Source organism: Plodia interpunctella, chromosome 9 (genome assembly GCF_027563975.2).
Source record: "Plodia interpunctella isolate USDA-ARS_2022_Savannah chromosome 9, ilPloInte3.2, whole genome shotgun sequence".
NCBI classification, from domain to species: domain Eukaryota; kingdom Metazoa; phylum Arthropoda; class Insecta; order Lepidoptera; family Pyralidae; genus Plodia; species Plodia interpunctella.
The window spans coordinates 10,195,497-10,210,120 of NC_071302.1; the positions used below are offsets into that span (position 1 = coordinate 10,195,497).

At 35.9% G+C, this 14,624-nt stretch overlaps 1 protein-coding gene across 2 annotated transcripts in view; it reads right to left on the reverse strand.

Moving 5' to 3' along the window:
• Cad87A (Cadherin 87A) overlaps positions 1-14,624 on the reverse strand; it is a 44,069-nt gene that overhangs the window by 19,731 nt on the left and 9,714 nt on the right. For both annotated transcript variants that reach the window (XM_053749367.2, XM_053749366.2), the window contains exons 2-8: positions 5,513-5,573; positions 4,544-4,662; positions 3,772-3,858; positions 3,080-3,211; positions 2,342-2,464; positions 1,726-1,860; positions 422-614 (exon numbers count right to left, since the gene is read on the reverse strand). In XM_053749367.2, the coding sequence (XP_053605342.1) occupies positions 422-614; positions 1,726-1,860; positions 2,342-2,464; positions 3,080-3,211; positions 3,772-3,858; positions 4,544-4,662; positions 5,513-5,573 (850 nt within the window). The remainder of the gene's footprint in view (positions 1-421; positions 615-1,725; positions 1,861-2,341; positions 2,465-3,079; positions 3,212-3,771; positions 3,859-4,543; positions 4,663-5,512; positions 5,574-14,624) is intronic.

Consider the following 14,624-nt stretch of genomic DNA (forward strand, 5'->3'; position numbering starts at 1 on the left):
CTATGGAAGTAAGGCTTCGCCGCGTAGCTAGTAGAACATACCTGGAGGCCTACCATCAACTTTTACGGATCCCAATGGAACTCAGTTCAATTTAGGAACCTAAATTGTATCGCATTCATACTAAAAATTAACTTGATGGTGCGAATTTGCGATGCAGATCAGATGCAGAATGCTGTTTAGGTCGCAAAGTAGATCGCGTCAAGAGAAGATGGTAAGGCCCTCTGTTCCTAGTTTCAAGCTATTGAAGAAATAAAATATGATATCTTAATTGAGGTAGACCTCGAACTAGATGGCGGGATGATTTAGACAGGTTTCAGCGTGGTTGGCAACAAATGGCTCAGGATAGAGAACTTTGAAAGAAAGAAGGGGAGGCCTTTGCCTAGCAGTGGGACACAAAATACAGGCTATAAAAAAATCTTACTTGTGACCAGCTCCAGCTTCACGTTTCTTGGCTGTGCTCTATCAGCATCTCTGGCCTTCACTGTCAACACAAGGGATCCTACTGGAGCGTCTTCAGCTAAGGCTCCTGTTAATGATCCACTAAACACCGGTGGGGAATTCTGTACATCTATCACTTTTACCTCTACGTGAGCTGTTGAGTTTAGTGTACCATCCTGTAAGAAAGAAATTAAATAAATGGACACACTAAGACCAAACTAAGCACTATGTTGTATCGCAGATCGAAGGATTGGACCAATTTTCTTTTGATCAGGTAAAATTTGGCCTGAGTTTCTATATTTGTATACATCATATTTGGCAAATGGAGTAGTTTACCAACCACATTATTATATCCTATATCCGCAATGATTTAATATTTCGATGTGAAAATTTTCAATATTTTTTTGGAAAACAACTTTTATTTTATTTATTCATTCAAATTATGTCATTTTTAATAATGATGTAAATTCGTCCTCCTAATTTTTAATATATGTATAAGACCTATATTTGTTAATTGACGTCCTTGGAGAAAAGGCTGCGGTGAAGTTTGTTGCGCCGCTTCTTTTTCACCTGCGCTTTGGAAGCCGGCAGTAGACTTAGTTTAAGTAATTTTTTGACGTAAATAAGTGATTGTTGACGTCATAAAATTACTTAAACTAAGTCTACTTAGTATTCAATTTAGGATGAATAAATAATTTTGAATTTGAATTTGATCTTATTGAGTGTCTTATTACTAACACTGAAGTTAGGCGCCTAAAGGCATCTGACGTGTTAAGTAAGTTAGTATTTCCATACACACTAGGAAACTAAACAGTTAACAGCTGTGCTGGTTTCGTCGCGATGTTTTTTCACCGAGAGCAAGTGGTGGTCTATGAAAAGGAGTAGGATTCGAACCTGGAGTACGTCTTAATCACTGGGTAACCACCGCTACACAGTTGCAATTGTCAGGATGGAATAAGTAGAGGATAACAATTGAATGAAAAATAAAATTGAACAAGTAGGTACAGTGACGACCTCGGTGGCGCAGTGGTATAGTGCTTGCCTCTGAACCGAGCGATCCCGGGTTAGATCCCCGGTCGGGTCATGATGCAAAATGATTTTTTTCTGATTGGCCCGGGTCTTGGATGTTTATCTACATAATATGTATTTGTTATAAAATATAGTATCGTTGAGTTAGTATCCCATAACACGAGTCTCGAACTTACTTTAGGGCTAGCTCAATCTGTGTGATTTGTCCTAAATTAAAAAAAAAAAACTATTTCTCAAGATTATAAATAATTTGCTTACTGTAGCATATAACTGGAACTGATAGAATTGCTTCTCATTATAGTCGAGTTGTTTTTTGAGGATTAATTCTCCAGTGTAGTGGTTAGCTGTGGAATTCAGGGTCACCACTACGAAAGCATCGCACGCTTCGGGCCACTGGAAGCAACATGTGTTGTTGATATAGAAATAACACAAAATTTTGTCATTTTCAAAATCTCAACATCATCAGTTTCTATATCGAAATTAGATTCATTAAGGTTACCTTCCATCGTCAATTTTAACGTTAACTTTAACCTTCGCGGGCAAACGCAAAGTATCAACGCCATTTTCTAAAAACGACTTGCGACCATGGAATTAGTAGACACTACGACTTACTAAATCCATGCTTGCGACAGTTGCACGTTTTTAAAGTTAACGTCAAAGTTGAAATTTATTTTGATAATTACATTTAAGGTTAAAAAAAAACAAGACACAGATTTTCTTGTAAGTACCTACCTAGTTAGACTAATATTACCTTTAGTCCACTAAAATCGATTCACGTCCTGAATATAAAACTACTCTTGATATGCACTAAGTAGGTATTTCACAAAAATATCACTAGTTAAATAACTAAATATAGTAGGTACTTCAACTTTACCTGGTCATCCAAACACCCAACCTCTAGGTTGTCTCCAACCGAATCTTTATCTTCAACTAAAATATTAGTCAGGATTGTCTTTCCTATCGCTTCATCTTCAGGCACATCTATTTCATAAGGGCTCTGCAAATAAAATAAAATAATATTTGCAAATTTTGAACCAGAAACTAACTCTATCATAATCTTTGGAACATCAGTCAAGCATAAAAATACGTGAAAATTAAATATAAAGGGAGTCACACTTGACTAGACACCCTCGTCTGCAGCTGCCATTGGTTAAGCTATCGATATTATTTATTATCTTGACGTCACTTTGACATGACTAGAAAACATATGTTATTGCTCTGTTTACTTTAAAGGTGTCCAATATTTTTATTAATTTTCAAATTAATACCATAGTACCAGAGTCCTGAAGAGATTTCATTTTGTATTTAATTACTAAGCAGTATTTAAAGAAGTACAAAATACTACTATTTTTTAAAAAATTTAATGTGATGATAGATGTTTTATTAAAATAAATAACATTTACAATGTCTCTTTTCGTTTGAAAAAAATCCTGTGAAAAACATTTGAAAATCGAAATAAATGTATTTTCTTTTTTACAAGTGGCCACTATTTTTTATGTTACGCTATAAGAAAACAATATTTAAAAATGGGTTTAAGTGACATTGATATTGAAGTAAGTATAGTTTTTTTTTCAATAATTCAAAAAAATAATGTGATACAAAGAAAACTCACATTTTTAAAAGTAGGCGGGTTGTCATTCTCGTCCAAAACTATGACTGTGACTGGTTGCAGCTGGACCAGTTTCTGCTTCGGATCAGGATTCTGCTCCTCTATGGACACGAGGAATTTTAGAGTGTCTTCAGTCTGAAAAAAACAAATTACGTATTTAACTGGTGCCTGGACTTATTTTACGACATTTTAATTTTATTTTTACTTGAATTTTAATTTAAGTTGCAGTACCCAACAGGTTTTATTTAGAATTGTAGTGTTTCAGGTGACGAATATATTTAATAATATTTATCGACTGTATATCTATATTGTGAAAAGCAATTCATTATTTTAATTGATTAACTGCCTGCCAATGCTGATTGATCTTGGGCTCCAATGCCAATGCCCAATGGACATAGAAGCTAGCGAAAAAACTCTCAGATGAGATAGAGAATTATTTTACGCTGGACCTTAATTGCGAAGTAACTTTAGATCTCGTGTTTGTCCTGGTCTCTCTCATATTCTCAGTTCCCGTTGCGTTCAGGGCTGTGACGCCATGGAGCCTAGGGTCAGTGTAAAATTAATCTTTAACATTTGAATACTCGCCTGTGATTTACGGGCTGTCTGCCTGACGTCAACCCTCTACGGGAATGTTGAGGCTGTATTGCAATAATGACTTATGAATAACATGTATTTGCTGAAAATAAATATCTTACTTCTCTATCCAATTGCCGAACTAAAGTTACATTTCCGGTCACAGGATCAACTTTGAACTTGTCAGTGCCCACTAAGTCATATTTTATCTGTAAAAGACAAAAAGACTGTATTAGTTTCTGCGTAAATTTCATCCTTATATTTATCTAATTAAAAATTTGACCAAAAAGGACTAAATCGAAATCGGTGGCCACAAAATCTTCATAGTAAACTGTGACTACATTGTGTAATGGAAAACTATAAATCTTTGCAATTATTTCTGTTATATAGTGTAGAATAATTTGGAAAGAGGATTGTTTAGTTTTCGCTAATAAACGTAAGAAATTGGTATAAATGTGATGGTGGCGCTAGTGTGCAGTTATGTATCACCATGCACCGTGTAAAGAAATTGTTATATATGAGTTATTAAAGTAGGTATATTGTAAAGCTTATGTTATAGTTGATTAGGTAATTTTCTTTTGGGTGAGAATTTTCAATAATTTTATTGGAAATACAACTTTATTTCATTTTATTTATTCATTTAAATTTTGACATATTTAATAATGATGTAAATTCGTCCTCCTAATTTTTAATATATGTATAAGACCTATATTTGTTAATTGACGTCCTTGGAGAAAAGGCTGCGGTGAAGTTTGTTGCGCCGCTTCTTCGTCACCTGCGCTTCGGAAGCCGGCAGTAGACTTAGTTTAAGTAATTTTTTGACGTCAATAAGTGATGTATATCATCCTAAATTGAATAAAGAATTTTGAATAGATAAACGTTGTAGGTACTCACTGGTAGTCCTTCAGGATCCATTCCCTGCAGTGTGTACACAATCTCTCCTATCGGTGTACTCTCTGACAATGGTAAGTTATTCATATCTTGTGTGAAAACTGGCAGCATGTTTGATGACCCTAAAATAAGTAATTATCCTCATTTATTCTAAAAAAGGAAACCTCCTGTCCAATTGTCTCTATTAACGCGATAAACTCAAAAACTACCGGACAGATTTTTGTATAGTTTTCACTAATAGATTGCCTGAAGAAAGTTTAGGTTATTTATTATATTATGGTTTTATCTGAGTGGAAGCCGGGATGTGCCTATAGTAAAAAATAAAGAAGTTTGACTCAAAATACGTATATTATAATATTACGAACTGTTTGAGCATACGAGCTCGTATGTACATAATTGTACTCAAGTACATGAGCATAAAAAAGTTCGCATGATACATTCCCTCTATGGATTATGATGGAAATATATACATATATATTTCTGGAATTTGTTTTTATGACTGTTTGTGTCAAATAAATTAAAAAAAAAAATAATAGCTAGCTTTTACCCGCGTCTCCGCTCGCGTGAATTTCCCGCGGGAAATGTACTTTTTCCCAGACTTAAAAGAAGCCTATATGCTTTTCCATACTTTTAACTATAAGTAAGAAAAAAATCAAGAATATTGGTTATGTAGATATAGCGTGAAGTGGTAACAAATAAAACTTACTTTCGCATACTGTAATATAATATTAGTTGGGATTGGAGTAGCATTTCTCTTGTTCGGGAATTTTCAGCAAAAAGATTCTGAACTCGAAATGTTGTTGTCCAAATTATAGTCCATATATTAATGAGTTACCAACCCGAGTTAAGAAATCACAAAGATTTTCTAACAGTCAGAAAATAAACAAGAATATGACAATAATATAGTATACCTAGCAATCAGAAATAGGTACAGCAATATTCGATTAAGGACCTTAAGGTCAAATAACATACCAGATGAAAAGAAACATGCAGCCCACAGACTGAGCCACCATCGTAGCTCCATTTTACGGATCTGAAAATAAAGAAAAAACAAATTAATATCTCTGTAAGTAAAATTGCGTAAAATTTATATTAGGCCGTGATGTGTTCCACTACTGGCCAAAGGCCTTCCCTTCTTATTTTCACGAATCTCTGTGGACAGCCTGTTGCCACCCCCGAAGGAACGCATCAATGTCGTCCCGCCATTTTTATCGCGGTCTCCCTCTGCGCCTACGCCCTTCTGGCACCCATAGGGTAGCCAGTCGGGCCGGTCTCTCCGGCGACATGCGACAAAAATATCGTTGGATATGTTCCCAATCCCACTTTATAGGGTTACCAGACGTCAAGGCCGCAGGGGCAATCTAGGAAAGAAGGAAATGAATAGAAATTAAGGAAATTAATAGAAAAGGAAGGTCGTCCTTTATCTCTTTCTTATACCTGCATCCCTTTCTGTAGTCCCTTAAATCGGAGCGTGTGTAGCCGGTCTCAACTTGACCGGCTAGGATACGTACCTAGTTGAATATCGTTGAAATATATACGCGGCATCCTAGAATGGGTCCACTCCAGGGACATACAGCCTTAACAGCTGATAGGCAAAAATAGCATTCCCAATGAGGGTTCCCTATGATTTTACAACCAGCTTGATATTAGTCAAGCTGGTTGTAAAATCATAGGCGAATTTTCAAAATTTAATGCCAATTTTTTTATGGTAATAGGTTAGCTTTTAGTGTTACAGCTCCGAATGTAACCATGCCAAGATGAATATTATCTATTGAAATATTCCTCAATATTCCTTCAATCAGGTACATAGTACGGTCCCTAAATAGATGTCCCCTATTCTCGTTAATCTCGTGGGTCGCTCGTCAATTGATCGAGGACTAACGCAAATTGGACGATATGGGTGCAAAGTTTTTTCTTTCGGGTTCGATCCCCGGTCGGGTCAAGATGGAAAATGATCTTTTTCTGATTGGCCCGGGTCTTGGATGTTTATCTATATATGTATTTGTTATAAAATATAGTATCGTTCAGTTAGTATCCCATAACACAAGTCTCGAACTTACTTTTGGGCTAGCTCAATCTGTGTGATTTGTCGTAATATATTTATTTATATTTATTTTCTACTGTTTTATTATATGTATTGATATGGATGATTACTGTGCCACAATAAACCTTTACAGTAACGGTGCTCCAGGTTCCAAAGATACAGGGTTTCCCTAGTTTGGGAGTTGATGTTTAATACTTACTGTGTATATTTTTTTGTCAAATAAACTATTTTTTTAGTAACAAACTAACGATCGAATTAAGAATTCGAATTAAAAAAATATTATTTACGAAGAATGACACACTGCAAAGATCTATGGGCTAATGGGGTCAAACGGAGCAGATGGCCTTACACCTTAATTAGATACTAACAAACCGTTAAAATGCTTGTAATGTCGTGGCTGCAAATTATCAGCTGATTGTCGCATATAAGAATCTAATACATCCTTCAACTATTGAAAATTGGCCTTATCTATGAAGGTTAAACATAACTTTTAATTACTTAAAATAGGTAATATAATAACATAAAAAAAACAGGTATAAGGTACTTGCGGGCCGTAGAGGTAAAGGCCACGGAATAGATGGCGGTACGACCTCAACTTTATCAAACAAGACTTTGCCTTGGACCGAGATGAGAGGAAAAATAAGAGAGCTTTGCCCAGCATTGGGATACTTAATCAAAAGGTTAAAAAAGGTAAGTGCGTATTTAATACACATAAGTAATGTAATGATCACAGTACTCAGTCGAGATAAAAGAAGCAAGAGTGTGTACTTTGCGTGCCAATAAGGTGCGACGGCTTCTATACTCGCCGAGAAGATAAGTCCAGATATCAAGCAAAGACAAATTACTTTTTGTGAACGAAGATGTTTACAAAACAAACATAAATTTACGGAATTCGGTACTAGAGCAGATGTTAATAAATTTTATTTTATTTTAAAACGGTTAATATAACATCAATAACAGTGGCGAATTAAACAAAACGGATCTCAGATAAAAGCTACCCCACAATGCAATCTCACGGCCCACTTGTACAGCCGTGGATAATCTTAGAAAATTGTGCTCAATTGTGCTCTTCTACTTTATCAATTTGGAGTTTTATTCCACAAGAGGTACTAACGGTAGACCTTGGTACAAAGTCTACCGTCTCTTTCCCATGTTCCATCTCTGCTGTGTGTCCCATAAGCCTCTATATTATACTGTCTCCATCGATTTCTTAAGTGTTTTTAGGGTTCCGTACTCAATGACTCAATAATTACTAAGACTCCGCTGTACGTCCGCCTGTCCGTTTGTCACCAGGACATATCTTTGGAATTGTAAAATTCTATATAAATAAGTAAGAAAAATAATAAAAAACAACAACAAACGAGATATTTTTGCATTTTTTGTTTACATAATATAATGGTACTGAACCATTAGTGCCCGACTCCGATTCTCACTTGGTCCATTTTATTTAGGTTCATACTATTAATAATATTAGTCTCTTATTGAAATTTGTAATCGATGTGTTAGTATTTTAACCGTGTTAGTGTGAGTACCAAACAATGTGTAGACATAATGTTTTCAAAATTCACAAAGTATGAATGAAATAATTATGTGTTAAGTATAATCAATCATTGTATCATAACTCACAACATTCACATACATAATATTAGTAGCGGCCCGTCCCGGCTTCGCTCGGGTAAAACAATGATAAATTATACACAAACCTTCTCGAAGAATACCAAATAAAAAGAAACTACCATCAAAATTCGTTGCGTAATTCAAATTCAAAATTCTTTATTCAATTTAGGATGATACACAACACTTATTGACGTCAAAAAATTACTTAAACTAAGTCTACTGCCGACTTCTAAAGCGCAGGTGAAGAAGAAGCGGCGCAACAAACTTCACCGCAGCCTATTCTCCAAGGACGTCAATTAATAAATATAGGTCTTATACATATATTAAAAATTAGGAGGATGAATTTACATCATTATTAAAAATGACAAAATTTAAATGAATACATAAAATTTAAAAAGTTATAGTAGTTTTAAATATCTAAGCCTAGGGATAGACAGACAGCGGAAAGTCGCTTTCCGTATTATATTACTATAATACATATACGTACGTATACGTATTATAGTAATATATGTAGTAATATAATATTGAAACCTTGTTGAATATGAATGTAGATTATACGGTACCTTACAGATGATATAAATAACAAACTTTTATCACGTAAACGCTGTGCCTATACGTGACATGTGGCATGATATTTTAATGATTTAATTAATAAATAATTCTAATTAGAATCATGTGACTGCTTAATAGCAACTCAATTAGTTAATTTTGAAAATCTATATATACACATATAACTCATGCGTTACTGAGTGACTGACAGACAGACGAACGGACAGCCGAAACTACTGGGTATAGAAAGCTGAAATTTCATTAGTGCTTACTAAGAAGAGATTTCCTAAAATTCCCACGGGAAACGGATTTTTACTCACATTCGAAGTTGTGAGCAAAAGCTAGTAATGTTTATAAAAATCACACTTCCATGCCTCATCATCATCATTTTCTGCAGCCCTCCGTGACCCACTGCTGGGTGTATCCCTCCATCCGTCTACGCCAACCATTTTTGTCCTGGGCTATCCTTATCCAATTTTTACAAGCGATTTCCTTTACATCGTCGACTATATTTTCGTGCATATATAATGTAAAATAGTTCCCACTATTTTACATTATGTATGCACGAAAATATAGTCCTCCTCCTGGCACATGCATATTTTTGCTTAAAACCAAGTTATAATAATAATAATAATAATAATCAGCCCGCAGGGCAGCTTGTGGCGAGCTGTTGGGGAGTAGCGACCCCACGGACCTGAGTGCTCCCAGGGGAGGCCCCTGTTCCTCACCTCCGCCTTCCTTCCCCAAGGTCGGAGTGGAAACCGAGAGGTAACAGGACCCCTACCTCTGGCTTGCCTTCACCGGCCGGCCAGAGTGGAGTCGCGAGAGCTATATGCTCGAAGGGTGGAAGTGTAAAATGTCATAACGCCGGGGGCGTCTGACTGGATCACCATGATTTCGCGCCCCGCAGACTCACCTCTCTACACCCTTAGCCGCCCACGCCAATGTTGCCCCTTTGTCGCCAATCGCGGCGACTGATTTGAGGGGCCCATCCAGTGAGCGGCGAGTCACCACCTGCCACTGAATAGTCAGTTATCATGATTATGGCAGGTGACCGAACTCTTTGCAATAGCTCATTCTTAGTTCATCCAAATTTCATTCTATAGACCAGCACTTCTATCCATTATTCTGCAATAGTTCACACTCCCGCCGAAACCTGCTCATGGGCATATCATTTTATTGATATATCCGCGAGCGGGTTTTGGCGGGAGACCTACACAACATCAAAACTCTCCAAAGGGCCTCTACGTGTTGGATCAATATCCCCACGCAAGCCTCTCAAAGGACCGGACTTAGTACCGTGAATTCCAAAAGAGGAGAAACATAATAATCATAATTTATTTCGGTCCAAAGAAAAACCATATTATGTCAGTAAAAAGTCCTGAAAGTTATTTTTAGTCAATGGAATCATACAGTATATAAATTCAATTAAAATCAATTCAAAAATTATTATAATATAATATAAAATTAATTAATATAAAATGTTGTACCGCACCAGCGACACCAGCCACGTCGCAGTGCATACGAGTACAGTACTGGATCGGACAGTTCGGCTTATCAGCAATGACTTTGGGAATGCTGTTGGAGCTCCCATGTAGCCTACGCATCAAAGAAGTTGCACTTTTGCGCAAAATCGTTTGTACGCGCTTCAGCAAACATGCTATATGCACCAGCACAGCCACCCACCCATAAACATCCTGAAAGCGTTGTTATATTGCACTCGGAGGACGTTGTACGCCCTCTGCGAATACTTGACCCACAAGCTACAAGTATGAAAGGCTTGGCAATAAGCTTTAAAAAGTGTAATTTTTACCGACCTTGTACACCTTGCAATTTAAGTTGCCATTTTTTTATATATATAAATATTAATCCACATTATTGTAAACCTAAACGGTAGGATGTAGTAAACTTATGAAGTTATGAATGTATAAATATAGCATCCATTGTAACCTATGTCGTAATGAATTGAATTTTAAACAATTTGTATTTTAGAAAACGTCAATTAATGGATGATTTTACGGTTCACGGCTAAAGGTCGCGAAATCGACTGAACTTCAGAGATCGATTTTTAACCATGTCATACAGGCCATTTGTTTTGGACTGTTCAAGGGAACTAGGTATTTAGGTAATGTTAAAAGGTACCAAAGGCCGTGAATAAATTAAATAACCCATATTTAGTTTCAGCCTGTGCAAATTTTTTCCCTCTTGTATTTAAAAACAAGATACACGAGATTTGTAGATGTTCATTTCGAAATAATAATTTATTTAAAATATATGAATAAACGAAAGGGCCCCCCAGAATAACCCCTTTTAAGCCACTACATAAGATTATTATTCAAAAAAATATGTCCAAACATGTTTAAACACTTTCATCCCAATACTGGACAACGGTCTCATCTCCTTTAAAATATATTTTAAAGTGTTAATAAAAATAGACAAAATCACAAAGGAACACTTTTAAGCATACATATTATTTACCATAATCCTATAGTCAACAAAACCGGTCTGCCGACATGCTGTCGCGATTTACGCCTGCGGCTGTGACCCCATACTTTGTCGCTTGTTGAGGTACTCTCAACTTCGTTAGCCTAAGTAATGTGTGTTAAATACTTCGTCTAACGAAAGGTGTTTAAAGTTAAGATTCTTACTCATTCATTTAATTAACAGTTTACGTACACAGAGACACAATATAGAGACAAACAGTAAATAGGAGCAAGTACAAAGGTGCTACTTATTTCTAACGAAATATGGAAGGTATTAAATCAAAGGGTGTTCGCCAAGTCTGTGTCTACATTTATACTAATCGCTTTGTCGTAGGCCTCCACAGTGTAGGACTTGGCGCAGTTGGAATACGAATCACTAGGACTGCCTCATATCCTCTAGATGCTGTAGGCTGTCCTCTAGACTAAATGCCACAATGAGACGCCGTTAAACAAAGTAGATTGCTCGCAATACTATAGGTAGATGGCGCCTGTGGTTGAAATGACAAGACTGGATCGCGATATTATTCGCAAGATTGGATGAATTACATAACCTCTATCATAATATCATTGTAGCTGCGGTTCCCCATCACACCCGACATAGTAGATCTTTCCAGGCGGTTGAGCATGAGCATATTGCCTCACTCCACATAAATATTAAGAAATATACACCCAGACTTAATATACCCACTTTCACATAATCGTAAAGCTATTTATATACGTACACTTAACTATTAAACTCCTTATTAAGTGCTTTGGCCTATTTTTAGATTCATATTTTAATAGCATCTCATAAACATTACTATAAAAGCTATTATTTTTATCAATAGCTTTGCCTATGACTCAGTATATTGTGAAAACTCATGTAAATACTTTCCGGTGGTTAGGGCCGCACGGGACGTAGCGGCGCAGCTTCCGTCTTAGCGTTAATCGAGATTATCGAACTAAAAAACTATTAATACATTACTTTTCATACATCCCACTAATATTATACCTAAATGCGAAAGTTTGAGTGCGTTAGTAGGTTCGTTACACGTGTAAAATAGCGTATAGGGTACATTTAATATCGAATTTCTCACGGAATCGAAACCCCGAAGTGCAAGTCTGGCTACAATTCAACCCTCGATAGTAAAAAACACAAAAAAGAAGCATTTGACAATGTTTGTCGAACAATAAATATTTTTATAGATTTTAGGAATCAGCAAAAGAAGATTCCAAATACTATATGTATATAATGTAGTTCTGTCCATCTAGTTTATATCTGGAATACAATTTTTTTTAAATGTGTCTCTTCAACTATTTGGTTTACAATTTAATAAAAAAAATTGTCGAGGCCGCGACTTCTGTCCGATTTTTTCTCGGATGACAGATCCGGTGGGATGGACGCCACGTGAGCAGACAGAGCTGTCTATCGTTAACTTTTATTAAAGGGTACCCAAAAAGACAAGGTAGGTATGGGTGTTAATGGTCTGACTACTAAGGATGTCCAAATCGTGCGGAGAGAAAACGTAAGAAAGCGGTCTCTGGAAGCAATCAGGAAAACGCTTACATAATAGAGAGAGAAAGGGTATCTCCGAAGCGTTGTCGAAACTTCTGTTCATTAGTTTAGTACAAAATAATTTTCATTATTATTAACTAATGAAAACAAACACTTCTTGACCTAAACAGGTATCAAAATAATCTTGACATCAAAATAATGTACGCCGATTTAACTTAATGACTGTAATTTAAATATCCGAATAAGATTGCATCAAAACTTAGGCCAAGTTATATAATCAGATTATTCGATGTGGACGTATAAATTTAGTTTCTGAATAAAATATCACCATTTCGTCATATCTTGGTCATTGGAACGAAAATTTAAGATTTCTACTTCTAATGTCAATGTCACTGATCGAAACAAGATGGCCAAGTGATTTGACGTAAGGAAATAATATCTAACTTTAATAACTTTAAGACAATAATTAAGTAGATCAAATTTTTTTCTCTGCACGCGCTGGATACTCGTTCGGTGCGGCGGGCTGTTCCATGATTGTTCGTTCGATGCTAACCCTAACTAATATAATAAATGTGGAAGTAAATTTGTTTGTTGTGTTCTTTACGCTTTATCTGATCAATCGATCGTCTTGAAATTTTGCATATATGTAGTTTAAAGTATGGAGAAGGACAAAGGGTACCTGTCATCCCGGAAAAATAAATGCCTCCGTGGAGAATTCACACGGGATAATGATATATTACACCAAGTTATTTATTTCTTTGCTGTAACTTATCCACATAACTACCGTCTCAACTATATAGTAGTTATGTACCGGTTTTGGACATTCAGCAAACACTAAGCGACCCAACCTGCAGTCAGTAAGAAGGTATAGTGTATCGTGTATCAGTGACATACTTTTAACACGCAAATGTCTTGAAGCTAGGGCGTACTGTTGTCATGTTGGTCGAGCTATAGGACACATATTGAAGTCAATATTATTGTATTAGAAACTTTTACAATAATTATTATGCGTTATTTTTACAATAATTATTGTGATTCAAGGATGAATCGGTGTAAGTTTCAAATTAAAATAAATCTAAGTAAAATTTTAACATAGGTGTCTATTAAGTTTACTTATTCAACCATACATAAACATTTAATATCTAACCAATATTAATTTGATGTTTTGCCACTAATTTCTTCCTCAAGAAAAGCCAGGGCAATCCCTGTACTTCGTTGCTTTGAGGCAGCGTGCCCAGAAGGCTGACAGCATTGCCACGTTGAATGGCAATGCTTATTCTCTGGGCGACATATACAGCCCTTGTCACCTGTCACCTCAATGATTTAGGTGGATGGAAATGGTTTTATATAATTATAGTATTTTATCTACATCGTCCACAACATTTAATTGGGACAAAGTTTGTGTTTAGCCAATAAACTTTTTTTCTTTCAACTTTTAATTGTCATTCATGACTTCACTGGCTCAATTCACTCGCCTAATGTGGACTTCAAACTGATAGAGATCGGCCGTGAACGGAATCCGTTTGACAATAGCCATGCTCGCATGCGATTGAGCCCAATTTGAGTTTTCACTTAGATAAATGTCGTTTGTTGCATGCATTGCGTGGTCGAAATTAAATATTACAATGTCTATTTAATTTCGACCACGATTTACTCATGACAAATTTAAAGATATATAATTTCTGGAAGCGTATACATTGTATTGATATGTACTGTACACTGTTACTGGTCATATTAAGTTTCAGTATACCTTTTGACCATGTACTTTATTGTGTACTTACATGTTATATTACTGACAAAAAACTATAAATTTATATTTAAAAATGGTAAGCCCTTCTGGCATAATAGGGACCAACACTGTTTGAATGAGTTTCTTTCGGCATTTCTTCTCAGCAG